Genomic DNA, 11,832 nt, shown 5'->3' with positions numbered 1-11,832 from the left:
GGGGGTGTAATTTAAAGAAAGCAGTTAATGGAATTACCATTATACTACTGTTTGCCCTGTGCTACGCAGTGGAAATATCTTTTGCATAAGTACAATTAAAATACCAACCTTGTTTGTGTAGATAATTGAAGTTGGTATCTTTTGAAGCTTTTACCCTCTTTTCCTATGAAATGCTTTTCTTTTCTTTCATTGCATCCTTTACAATTTATCATTTTCAATGCTATATTTGTTTCAACATTTCTGTTTCTAAGAAAATCTACAAATTTGATTACTGTATTATAAGAAAAATAATAGCAAAGAGGTATATATTGATCAAAGTAAACAAAATAAATACATAAATAAAAATAAAGAAGACCAACCAGATCAGATTAGGTTTTCATCTTGACAATACATGAGTCTTCTTGGTTTCCCCTATGACCTCACCTGAGTTACTTAAAGTACATTTGTTGCCTTCTAATTATCATCACATTTTTTTCCCTACTTGTGGCACGCAGGGGCGAATCTAGACTAGTTTTGTACTGGGTGCATCATTAATAAAAAGTAAAAATACATGCAAAAGAGAGCATCGAACTTGGACATTGTGGGTGCACATGAAGCATTTTATCATTTTACCTCCGAAAGTTTTCGAGATTTTGTGTATAAATATACAAATTACAATATTTTACTAGGCACACATGCCCCCATAGTTGATTGACTGCCTTCGCCCCTGGTGGCACGTCTGAAAATTTCAAAGCCTTGTATGTGTATTTACGATGAGTCTTTCTTAGTCTTGTTCCCTGAATTATCACCACCACACAAAATAAGCATTTCCAGCAATTGAGAACTGATATAATCAAGCTTAAAAAAAGAGAATTGATATAATCCAATCTGAAAATATTAAAATTAGTGATTTGTTTTTTTTATCACCTGGTATGTAGTTTTGGTCAATATCTTAAAAGCAACAGAGGAAAAAGCAATAATTAGATTAGAAGAGAAGAGAAAAAAGGTTATGAAAAAATAATTTAACATCATGCAAATTAGGAATTGAGCTTGAAGAGGTTGATGTTTTTAGAGTTACTAACATGGGCTTTTCAGCCAACTTGAGTACGCTCACCTTACCCTTCCATTTCAACAAAAAAAATTCTTAATATATTGAGAAGATTTTTGAAAACTATTGTTGTGCCACCATTACGCCAGAAATCCTGTTGATGTGAATCAAAAGTTGTAGATTCGATATTGTGGATACGCCAGTAAAAGTCTTTGATTATCTACCTTTATAAAAGTTTACATTTCCACGTCACATTTTGGAAAGAGTTAGAAGGTGTTACACAAAATTTAAGAATTAAAAATTTCTGAAAGCAATAGAGATGAAGTTAAGTGTAGGAGAGAGAGATCAACGATTCTAAAATGGTGAGATCGTGGGTTTAGTGTGAGAATTTTTAGGATTTTTTTATTTTAATTTTATAAAAAGATCAGTTAAACGATAAATAGACAAACTGTTTTGCATTTCTTTTTTATAATTTTTTAAAACATTTCTTATGTGTCAGAATTTGATTGCTTGTGTGACTTGTGATTTAGTATATAAAAGATGTGACCAAAGATAAACTATGCATTGATCTTCTTAGTTGGCAAGTAAAACTATGCTTGATAAAAATCCGAAGAAGATCAAATCGATTTCGATGCAACTGACTGAAACAGTGTAGTCCTCCAATTTGGCAAGACAATTAAAGTTTTTCCGATCCTTCATTTGAATTCTTTTATCAACCTACTGACTGATTGTCACTTGGAAAGCTCTAAATCCTAAATGTCGATTCCTAGAAGTTCGTACTTTCAAGTCCAATACATGTATAAAAACAAGAACAGGCTGATGAAAGACAGACAAGCTACTTCCAATTTCAAAGCCAGTTTAAAGATGTACAATGTTCAAGACTAGTTCCACTAATAAAATTTTGAAATTTTTATTACCAGAAAAAATGATTTACCAAACATTCGCTGTTCCAATCTCTCTCGCTATTCATACATTATACAATGCAAACTCAAAGCTTCAGTTGAGTTATTCCAAATAATATTTGATCTATACTCCAAAAAATAATATGAAAAAGTTTACACATAAATAAATTATCCGCCTCCTAAACCCAAGCTTTAATCATCATCCCTATCTCACACACAATGCATTCAGCAACACGTGAATAAGCATCACGTCCACAAAGTACTGATGCCCAATCTCCCCATCCCTCCACCGCATTTTCGCCGGAGTTCTCCCGTAATGAACTCCATCGTTACACCTATTATCATAATGCCACGGATAAGTCATATCAAAGTTATCCACCACGCTTGTGACCAACCCCGCATCCTTCATCTTCTCCAAAAACACACCGTTAAACGCCTCCATTTTGCTCGGATTAAACGCCAGCAATCTAGCGTAACCACCCGTCGCGATCGTGTTCCTAAAAATCACTTCAGGCGGCTTCAGTCCCCTGCTTTTGACCCCGTCGAACACTTCTCTCCAAAACGCAGCTGCCGTCTCAGCTCCCTTCTCAAACGCTCTAATGCTATGCCAGTGAATCCCATCGTGCAGACCAGAGTTCACGAACATAGCATCCGGAACACGGTCTTCTTCCGAGAAGTACTTCTTGAGCAGCTCTCTAAAGTCTTGGTCTTTGAGCGAGTCAAGTCCCTGATAGTTCTGCGTCTCGTTCCAGTGACCGTTGAAGATACTCGTGATCCTCACCGTCTCTGATTCATTCTTCGGGTTGGAGAACTTCATGTCAAACCTCCTCGGCACAGCGGGGATCTCCGGATGACCCAAAACAAAGTTCAGCATGTTTCTAATCGAATCGACATGATTTGAATCCCCCCAGAAGAAGAGCCACTTGTTCTTCAAGCAGCCCCAAGCCGTCTCCCCGGAGAACATCTTGAAAGAGCAATGGGTGGAGTAAACCCACCCATTGCTCTCTAAACCTCCAACCGCCCCCTCGCACCACGGTTTCCTGCAAGGGAAACCCGCGGGGAGACAGCGGTAACGGCCGTCGTTGCTGATCTGGCAGCTATCGTTCTTCCCTAACCTTATCCATCGTCCTGACCAAGCGTCTCTAGTGAAATCGGATCTTTTACACGACCGGAGCTCCGGGAGAGAAACGTCAGGCTTCTTGACGAAACGTAACCGGACGTCGCGGAGCTTCTTGTCGAAGCCTAGACGCGCGGTGCTGAACTTGAGTCCTTGGTAATGACGGAAGAGTAGAATCACGGTGAGGTTGAATTCTCCGGCGAACTCGGGATGAACCTGCAGCGACATCGAGTAGGTCCCGTTGCCGAAGTCCTTCACCGGCGGCCTCGATTTCCATTTCTCGCCGGATAAGTCTGTCTCGAAGTAGTCCCCGCCGATGCAGACGGCGGCTTTGGACTCGTCCAAGGCTTGGAACGTGAACACGTGGATCTCTCCGGCGGTTAGAACCACGGGATCAACCCCGTCGACGCCGGGGAGGGAGATCTCGACGGTCTTCGCCTCCCTGCACGGCGCTCCTCCCGGAGCCAGCCAGTTTCTCATTAGATTCGCCGTGAAATTTTTCTCCGGCTCGGCGGTTATCCACCGGAGTTGGACGCGTGTCGAGTTCGTAGTGAGATTCGCCGTGAAATTCTTCTCCGGTTCGGCGGTTATCCACTGGAGTTGTTGGACACGTGTCGAGTTTGTAGTGAGATTCGTCTTCTTCACGTTCAGAACCGTCGTGAGGTTTTGTCGGTGAGGTTTGTCGGAATCTAGAAGATGAGGTTTTAATGACGGCGAAGGGGAAGGGGAAGGAGAGGGAGAAGTGCTGATTCGAAGGGAGTATGCGTTGAGTCTCCACGGCTGCACGAAGGTTTGGATGGAGCAACCGTCGATGCTCCAGACGACTAACATGAGGAAGAAGACGAGTGTTGTAAGAGCACCGAGACGCCATCGAAGGAGAGGACTCGGGCGTGGTGTCAGTAACTGGCTCTGAACCGGAGATAGAATCGCTCCTTTCTCCGGCATCTGGAAAGATCCGACCAAAAACAAAACAATTTAAGTAAGATAATAAATCTGAGAAATAAAAAAAACTCCGACCAAACTAGAAATCAGTTCAACGACAAAGGTTAGTTCCAATGTGAGTTCTTTTCTTTAGTAAAGCTTACGGTTTTAGATTCTCTATGACTTAGAAAACATTAAAAGTCAAAAAAGCCTTATTAGTTTAGAATAAGATTAAACCAAAACATTAAAAACTTACTCTAAATGCTTCAATGATGGCTACTTTCTCTTCTCAACTCGTAGAAGATTGATGATGATGAATGATTCACGCAATCCACAAAAGAACAAAACTGGGTCACCTAGATTCACCAAGAACTGCAAATACTCCCAGTAGAGCTTTTAAATCCTCTTCAAAAGTGGTAAATTCTCATCTAAACATATCAGATATATCATATAAAAATTAAAAAAGGGAATAAACAAGGGAAATTGAATATTGGACAGCTAAAAGTTTGATCTCCAGAAAAATTTAGGACATGACAAGTGCAGCCAAAAAAGCGTTTTAATGGAGGTGGAGAGGGGAGAAAAAGACAATCTTTGTGTCTGGACGATAATATCCTTGCTGTTATAGTGGAATTACCATGACCATGGGCCGATGAACGCGCTAGATAATGGACCAGCGAGGCAGCGACATGTGGACAACAAGCGTTTTCAGTAGTCGCGTCGGTGTGGTGTTGGGGGTGTTTTTGTCATTTCCGTTTGATATTTAATTTGTGATGTATGGTGGTGATTGGCGTCACATGCTAATGTTTTGTATTGTCATTGGCAGCACCGCCGCTCCAATTTATCTGCAGGAGGCAGCTTATTATAAAATTCTATAGAAAAATTATTTGGGAATAAGAGTAGATTTGTTTTGTTTACAAAATTGGATCAGAAAATAAATAAGAGGAGATTGGGTAAAAGAAAATCAATTACTTCCAAATATAAAATCAAACAGTAATTATTTTATGACAAATCCAATTTAGATATTTTGGCTAAAAGGATTGAAGCATGATGTTATAGTTATCGAAAGGTATTATAACAGTAGGTGTCTAGCATTACCTAACAATTTTAGATACGATAATATAAAAATATGTTTTCCTTACCTTAGATTAGTATTGGTTTATTTTTCAATACATTTTAGCTTAATGAAGTGTATATTATCTGGGATTTATATTCTGAGATTGGTTCATGAAAACTTTCTTACTCAATATACTTTTAGGTTGGTTTACATAGACATTTGTTTTTTACCATTCCCTGTAAAAAAAACTATAACCATATACAGTATAATAAAACAATGTGTAAAGAATAAACGGATTTGCATGGCGTCTTGGTCTTGAGCTAACAAGTCAGCCCAAGAGAACAAAATCATTCACAACCTTGAGAATGTGTTAGCATTCAAGAGTAACATTCAAGAGTAATTTCACATATATTCTTAAAACATTCAGTATGTGGGTTATTGCAAAGAGAATTTACTCACATAATAGTAAAATTGACATAGTTGTATTGTATCAAATACAAAACATAGTAACATGGGAAACCATACAGAATAAGGCAGTATTATTGAATAAGCTTGTCACTGAGTAAACCAAATCTGAGAAATAATTTTTACTCACAGGCTTACAGCCCTTAACTAGTGTTTGGTTTGTTAGGAATAAACTATATAATCTGAAAAAAAATCTCATTCAGTAAAGACCATTGTTGTCTTTTTCGTTTGTTATCATGTTTTTAAATAAAACTTGAAGAAACCTAAAATATACAAAGATTCAACGAGTGCAGATCTCCAATGTGGACACCCTTATAATATACATCTTTTTTACAAGAGTAAAATCAAAATATAGGTCTGATTGACCAAGAATCTATTGAGTTCTTCTCTTAAATAAAACACAAGAACTTCATAGATGTATCCCTAACCCTAATCTTGCTGGAGAAGAAAAGGGTGGCTGAGAAGCTGTGAAGCTGTCCATCTCTCGCTAGGTTTCTTGCGTAAACAACAATCAATAAAACTCTTCAACTCTTCAGAGCATTCCTCAGGAGCTTTCGGTGATTCTCCAGAGCACACAGCGCACATAAGCGTGGCCCAATCTGGTTTCTCTCCATGAGGAATCAGAGGGAAGTGACCGACCAAGATCTCCAGCATGGTCAGACCAAAACTCCAAATATCTCCAGCGTAAACGTTTGATTTGTCTTCCTCCGAAACATCAGCAGCTTCACTGTCGAATCTCTCGGGGCTCATATAGGCGCACGTGCCGGTGAACGTGTTGCTTTTGTCTAACGACTTGACCATGATCTTGCTCACTCCAAAGTCTGCGATCTTGACCTCTTGCCTCGAGTTACGTAGCAGGTTCGCTGGCTTGATGTCTCTATGAACAATCTTGAGCCCATGCAAGTAACTTAACCCTTTCAAAACTTGACGTGCGATCAAAGCTAGCTGTTCCTCTTTGACGACGTTGCCACGTAGAGACTCTAGCGTGCCTAGGTCCATGTACTCCATCAGAATAGATACTTCTCCGGAAGGTTTCTCGTAGATGTCGTGACACTTTACAACGTAAGGAGAGTTGACAAGGCGGAGGATCTCTATCTCGCGTAGGAGTTGGTGGCGGGAAGTAGAATCCATGTCTTCTTTGACCTTCTTCAACGCGTAGGTCGCGGAGGTTGTCTTGTGGCTGACTTTGTAGACGGTTCCACCGCTTCCAAAGCCTAGAACGTTGACTCTCTCCAAATCAGAAGCAGAGACGGTGTTGCTTGTGTTGGACGTAACTGTTGTGGAGGCTGTTGCGATGGGGATGAAGCAAGGGAGGGAAGTGGAAGGAGCTTGTGGAAGAGAAAGCTTGAGATTCATGAATCGATTGTTTCTAACCAAAGCCATCGTGTTTCTTGTTGTTTAAGGATTGATGATCTTCGAGAGGCTAGGGCGTGTAGTGAGTGGAGACTTTGTACATGAGAGTGGCTGGCTCTTAACTAGTTGTATATAAACAAAACATGTTTCCTTATTTTCTTAGTGATTTTGTTATCTAGTTTAGATTTTTCAGTATTATCCTTACATAGTAATCGTTTTGATATAACGGAACATAGAATCAGATTTTTATTACTTTTTCCTAGATTCAGGTTAGATTTAGAATTCAGTTTATTTTAAACAATATTTTTTAACCAAAATATTAGGATTCTCGAAAATCTAAGAAAAACACGAAAAAATGTCAAGTTAAAAAGCTTTAAATAAAAAAATGTCAAGTTTGTTGAGTTTTGTTTTCATATAACTATAAAGATATAGATGATGTATTTCGTAACAATTTAAAGCTCTAGACCTTCGGACAATTTTTTGTCATCGAACAAATGTTGTTTTTGGCATAAAAAAATATTGTTTGTAATTAAAAGTATGAATTCTTAATGAAGTTCTTAAAATATATTCATTAGATTAATTTATAAATGCAAAAAGTAATAAATAGATTAATACACGAGTATTTCAAAGAATACGATCATGCAGAAGTAAATAAATGAATATTTTCATAATTATCGCATTTTTTCTTCTTACAAATATGTAATAGTTATAGTCATTGGTCCCGAGAGTTTCCTAACAAGAAGATATGATACTTATGGTTGATCTTCCTTGAGCAATGTTACAGCCAACTCAGCCAACCAATGAACCGTTCTGCTATGGCGGCTCACACCAACCGTGCCCGAGAAAACGTCGAAGTTCTCAAGCTCAGCCGTAGTTTCAAGAACCTTCTCCAGCTCTCTCTCCATACCCAAATCTCTAAACATCACAACGTTCTCCACGTCATCTTCCATCATCCATATCGCCAGCTCAATCACAAACCTCCTAATTCTTGGAACTTTAATCGCTGGCTTGTCATGTTTCTTCAGAATAGCAACCAGCGAGTTCGCCAGTTCTTGCTTCTTGATCCCTGAATCTGTCAGAGCAACGTGTGCTTCTTCTGAACTCATGAACTTGAACACTTGTGTTGCTAACCCTAGCATCACTTCTTGTAGTTTGTTGTCTCCTGATGTTATTGATTTCAACACCTGCAAGAAAATAAAAACCTTTTTGTGAGATTTTAGCGGTGATATAACATATTGAAAAATGCATTTTAATAGCACCAAATCAATTTTTTTTCCAAAAATTAGCATGCAAAAAAGAAAATTCCCAAAATAACATTTATTAAAAATCATAAATAAATATATTTATATCTATTTAGATTTAAAGTTTAGTGATTAAAGTTTAGGATAGTATTAAAGTGTAAAAATTAGGAAATGAGGTAATTTTGTGTGTTTATTGATAATAAATGTTATTTTGAAAAACAAATCTCTTAATTTCCGTGACAAAAACATAAAAAAATGTTGTTTATGAAACTTGCTCGAATATATTATTCACACTTTGGGCACATACTCACCGTGGGAGCTGCTGCTTTAATGAACATCAGGTCTATAAAGCATTCATGTCCTGAGTACATGCACAAGTTTCTCAACACTCTCGCAGCATTGACACGGACCAAAGGAACCTCAAGTGCATCCACAAGTCTTACCAACACTCCAAGCTTTAAAATTTGGACGCAGTTGCTTCTACTTTCCAAAGCAAGCATAGCTATAGCTTCACCTGCAGTGATTCTAACCCGGCTCTCATTCACATCCCCATGTGCCTTGCTTTTCAAGAAAATGTTGAAGAGCTCTTTCAAGACACCTCCAGTCACACCAATTCTCTCCCTTGCCTCTGTCTCAAGAGCGAGGAAGCTCAGAATCTCAATCCCAAGCTTCTGAAGTTTCGGGTATCTCACTCCATGACGCAGTACATCTCTCAAGTTACTGACTGTGAAAACGATCTCCGAGATTTCTCTCCTAAGACACCTCCCAGTGTTCCCACTCATGCTTACCAACATTTTCACTAGCTGCAAGGACCGTTTCACTGTCAAGACTCGTGACAAAACCATCTCTGCGTTCTCATCTTTCAAGAGTGTTGCATCCGTGTGCATGAAGTCAATAATCTTTGGAAGAAGTCCTCTCGTGTTGCCGATTTTTCCACAGTTGTCATGATCTCTGGATAACTTCTTTAGAATCAAGAGGCCTAAGTTGTTGAACCTACAGTAATCGTACTGTAGATGATGGTCGTGGAAGATTTTCTTCTCTCCAATCTCGTCAGGAGCTTCACCTAAAGATCTTGTGTTCTGCAACAGTGATGATATCGATTCCATGGCACCAGAGATTCCAGATACTCTTAGAGAGTTCTGTTTCTTGCCAGCTAGCTTTGATAGTATCTCAGCTGCTGATCTTCTAATCTCTTCTTCTTGCATGTCTTTCCAGTTTAACATCTCCACCAATCTGGACAAGAAAACTCAAACTTAATACTATGAACAAATGACTTTGGGTCCGGTTCGGTTCCGATTTTTCGGTTAATTTAAGTTAAAAATAGGATAATTCTAGTGTTTCAAAAAAATAGATATCTCGGATTTTCAGATAAAAAAATATCATATAATTCAGATAATTTAAAATATTTTGGATAACAAAAATATTCAGACGATTCATTTTTTGGTAATTAGGTTTATAAATAATAAATTTGAAATATTTGATTATTTTGAATAGAAATATAGTTAATATTTATAATTATATATCTCTATATTATAAAAATTCAGGTACTTATTTGGTTCGGTTCTCAATTTAATTACGATTTGGTTATGTTTTTCAGTTTTAGAGATATAGGATATGTTCGAACATCCAAATCCGAAGCGAAGCTTGTTCTTCGGTTCCGGAAAATGTGTACATGCCTAATTTTAAGTATGTAAAATGCATGCAATCTTAACATGGTTCAGGTCAAACCTTTCAATGACAGGCAAGTTGATTCCTATCTTCTCAAGCGTATCCTCAGCAAACCGCTCATTCACAGCAAACTGCCTGAGAATTCTTGCACCTATGAGCTGTTCATCTGGGCAGCTAGAGCCCAACAGTTCCATAGCAAAGCTGACCATATCCATCTTAACCCCATCAAAGATGCTCCCATTCACAGACTTTGAGTAAGCATCGTAGAAGAATCTCTTTGTAGAGACCAACCCAGTAACACCAAAGCCACAATCTTTAGTCACATTCTCAAGCAAATTACACACACTGACCTGCCACTCCCAGTAAGCTTTCTCCGCAAGAAACAGCAACGCCTCGGCAAGGGCCAGCGAGTAGAAGATGCTTAGAGCGGCTTTTCTGTTCCTTTTGTCCATCTCTCCGTCATGAACCTCTCCGTAGTTGTGTCTGACGAGCTTGTATGAGGACAGAGCCACGCAGGCGGTGGCTGAGAGTAGCTGGAGCCAGTAGAGAAGACGGCTCACGTAGGTTGAGATGTAGAGCCATTTCGCGTAGGGAAGCAGAGGAACATCAGAGTTTTTCCATGTCCGAGGGGTTTCTTGACTTAATCTGCTTTCGAGGATTGGCTTCAAGACTCCTCCACTACAGAGTAAACAACAATCTTGACTCGAAATAAAATGTTAAACCCAATGTTCTAAAATGTGGCATAGACTCGGTAATCAACCGTATCATTTTATAATGTTTTATGTAGATTTAATGCGAATAATGACATTTAGACCGACTAAAGCTATTAGTTTAACTTTTTGAAAATTAATATTAAATTTGTAAATTTATCACTTATTAATTTAAACATATTTTTTTAACTTTTATAGTTTGAAACTATTTTATATAGTTCAATTATATTTTTGTACATAAAAACTTATATTTGAAGTATATTTCATATTCAGTTTTCTAAAATTAGTGTATATATATTAATTTATATTTAGATTTTATGTAAAAATATAGTATGTATCAGCATATGAATAGGTGACAGAGGTTTACGTAGAATATTAGTTAACCGTAAATTGGAGAGTCGGTTCAAGTTCGGTTAAGCAACAAACCTGATTCGTTTTAAATTCCTGAGAAGCGAAACAGAGCTTGCTTGTAACGCACGGAAGCTACTGATTCCGACGCCAGCAACAGTCCACGTGGCCTGGTGCTGCCACTCGAGCTCGTGGCTTCTGCTGAAGATGCGAGTGCCTTCGATGAGGAGGATGACGGTGATGAGCCAGAAATCGGATTTCTCGAGGGTGATGGCGAATCCGCCTAGCAGAACCACCGTGGCCCAGATGAAACCTAGTGTTCCGAGGCAAGTAGCGACTTTCTCGATGATCGCAAGGCGGAGAGCGAATAGTGTGAGCTTTTGCTCAGGCGGGGATGATGATCGGTGGAACGCGATCGCGGAAGAAGCAGGGGTAGCGTCTGCGGTTTCGCCGCTGTCTCCTTTCTCGACGCTGTTTCTGAAATCTAATACGGTGTCGCTTGAGCCTCGCGCTTCCTCCAGCTTTTGGAGCTCCAATACCTGTTTATTTACAGATTTTAGGTTTTGAAGATTTCTTGCACTACAATTATGAAAAAATTTAATTCAATTTTTTATTATTATATTTTAACTACGTAAATTACATATACACATGCATCAGTTAACCATTGAATTTTTGCATATAAAAATATTAATATTACCGAATTCTATTGAGATTTTTGTTCTACTTATATATGATTTATGCTGATATTTCAAATGTAAGATAAAACTTTTTTTTTTGTAATATTAAGAAAATATAAACCTGCAAATGGATGCTCCGATCGTCGTCTCCAAATTTCTCGGGACCCATTAGACCTTGCGATAATATTCCTATCCGTTTGACTGTTTTTTATATATCTTTTTATTTTGTGATTAGTTGATAATGAATACAAACGAGAAAAGGCAGGACTATATATATTGCACATGTTTGTGTGTAAGAGAGATTATGACGAAGAAAAGGCAAAGAGTGGAGATGAAGTTACCAATGAGA

At 38.4% G+C, this 11,832-nt stretch overlaps 3 protein-coding genes across 3 annotated transcripts; all 3 read right to left on the bottom strand.

The window, feature by feature from the left end:
* Positions 1–1,972: 1,972 nt before the first annotated feature.
* On the bottom strand, positions 1,973–4,510 carry LOC106295655. Its single transcript, XM_013731621.1, has 2 exons — positions 4,224–4,510; positions 1,973–3,991 (listed from the first exon to the last, which is right to left on the bottom strand). The coding sequence occupies exon 2, from the start codon at positions 3,989–3,991 to the stop codon at positions 2,135–2,137; it is 1,857 nt and encodes a 618-aa protein (XP_013587075.1). The 5' UTR covers positions 4,224–4,510; the 3' UTR covers positions 1,973–2,134.
* Positions 4,511–5,915: 1,405 nt separating this feature from the next.
* On the bottom strand, positions 5,916–6,869 carry LOC106294266 (mitogen-activated protein kinase kinase 8). The gene has a single exon (XM_013729832.1). It carries the CDS (start codon positions 6,867–6,869, stop codon positions 5,916–5,918), a length of 954 nt encoding a protein of 317 aa, XP_013585286.1.
* A 697-nt stretch (positions 6,870–7,566) lies between these two features.
* On the bottom strand, positions 7,567–11,700 carry LOC106293326. Its single transcript, XM_013728992.1, has 5 exons — positions 11,605–11,700; positions 10,885–11,345; positions 9,809–10,426; positions 8,392–9,313; positions 7,567–8,023 (listed from the first exon to the last, which is right to left on the bottom strand). Exons 1-5 carry the CDS (start codon positions 11,650–11,652, stop codon positions 7,592–7,594), a joined length of 2,481 nt encoding a protein of 826 aa, XP_013584446.1. The 5' UTR covers positions 11,653–11,700; the 3' UTR covers positions 7,567–7,591.
* Positions 11,701–11,832: the final 132 nt, after the last annotated feature.

This window comes from Brassica oleracea, chromosome C5 (assembly GCF_000695525.1).
Source record: "Brassica oleracea var. oleracea cultivar TO1000 chromosome C5, BOL, whole genome shotgun sequence".
Classification (NCBI taxonomy): Eukaryota; Viridiplantae; Streptophyta; class Magnoliopsida; order Brassicales; family Brassicaceae; genus Brassica; species Brassica oleracea.
This window is presented reverse-complemented; position numbering and strand designations above follow the sequence as displayed.

Bases quoted from the DNA above. Each gene is read 5' to 3' on its own strand.
- LOC106295655 (XM_013731621.1), bottom strand. From the start codon at position 3,991: ATGCCGGAGAAAGGAGCGATTCTATCTCCGGTTCAGAGCCAGTTACTG.
- LOC106294266 (XM_013729832.1), bottom strand. From the start codon at position 6,869: ATGGCTTTGGTTAGAAACAATCGATTCATGAATCTCAAGCTTTCTCTT.
- LOC106293326 (XM_013728992.1), bottom strand. From the start codon at position 11,652: ATGGGTCCCGAGAAATTTGGAGACGACGATCGGAGCATCCATTTGCAG. The intron at 10,427-10,884 runs GTTTGTTGCTTA...TTTACTCTGTAG, and splicing joins AGGAATTTAAAACGAATCAG to TGGAGGAGTCTTGAAGCCAA. The intron at 8,024-8,391 runs GTGAGTATGTGC...ATTTTCTTGCAG, and splicing joins TTAAAGCAGCAGCTCCCACG to GTGTTGAAATCAATAACATC.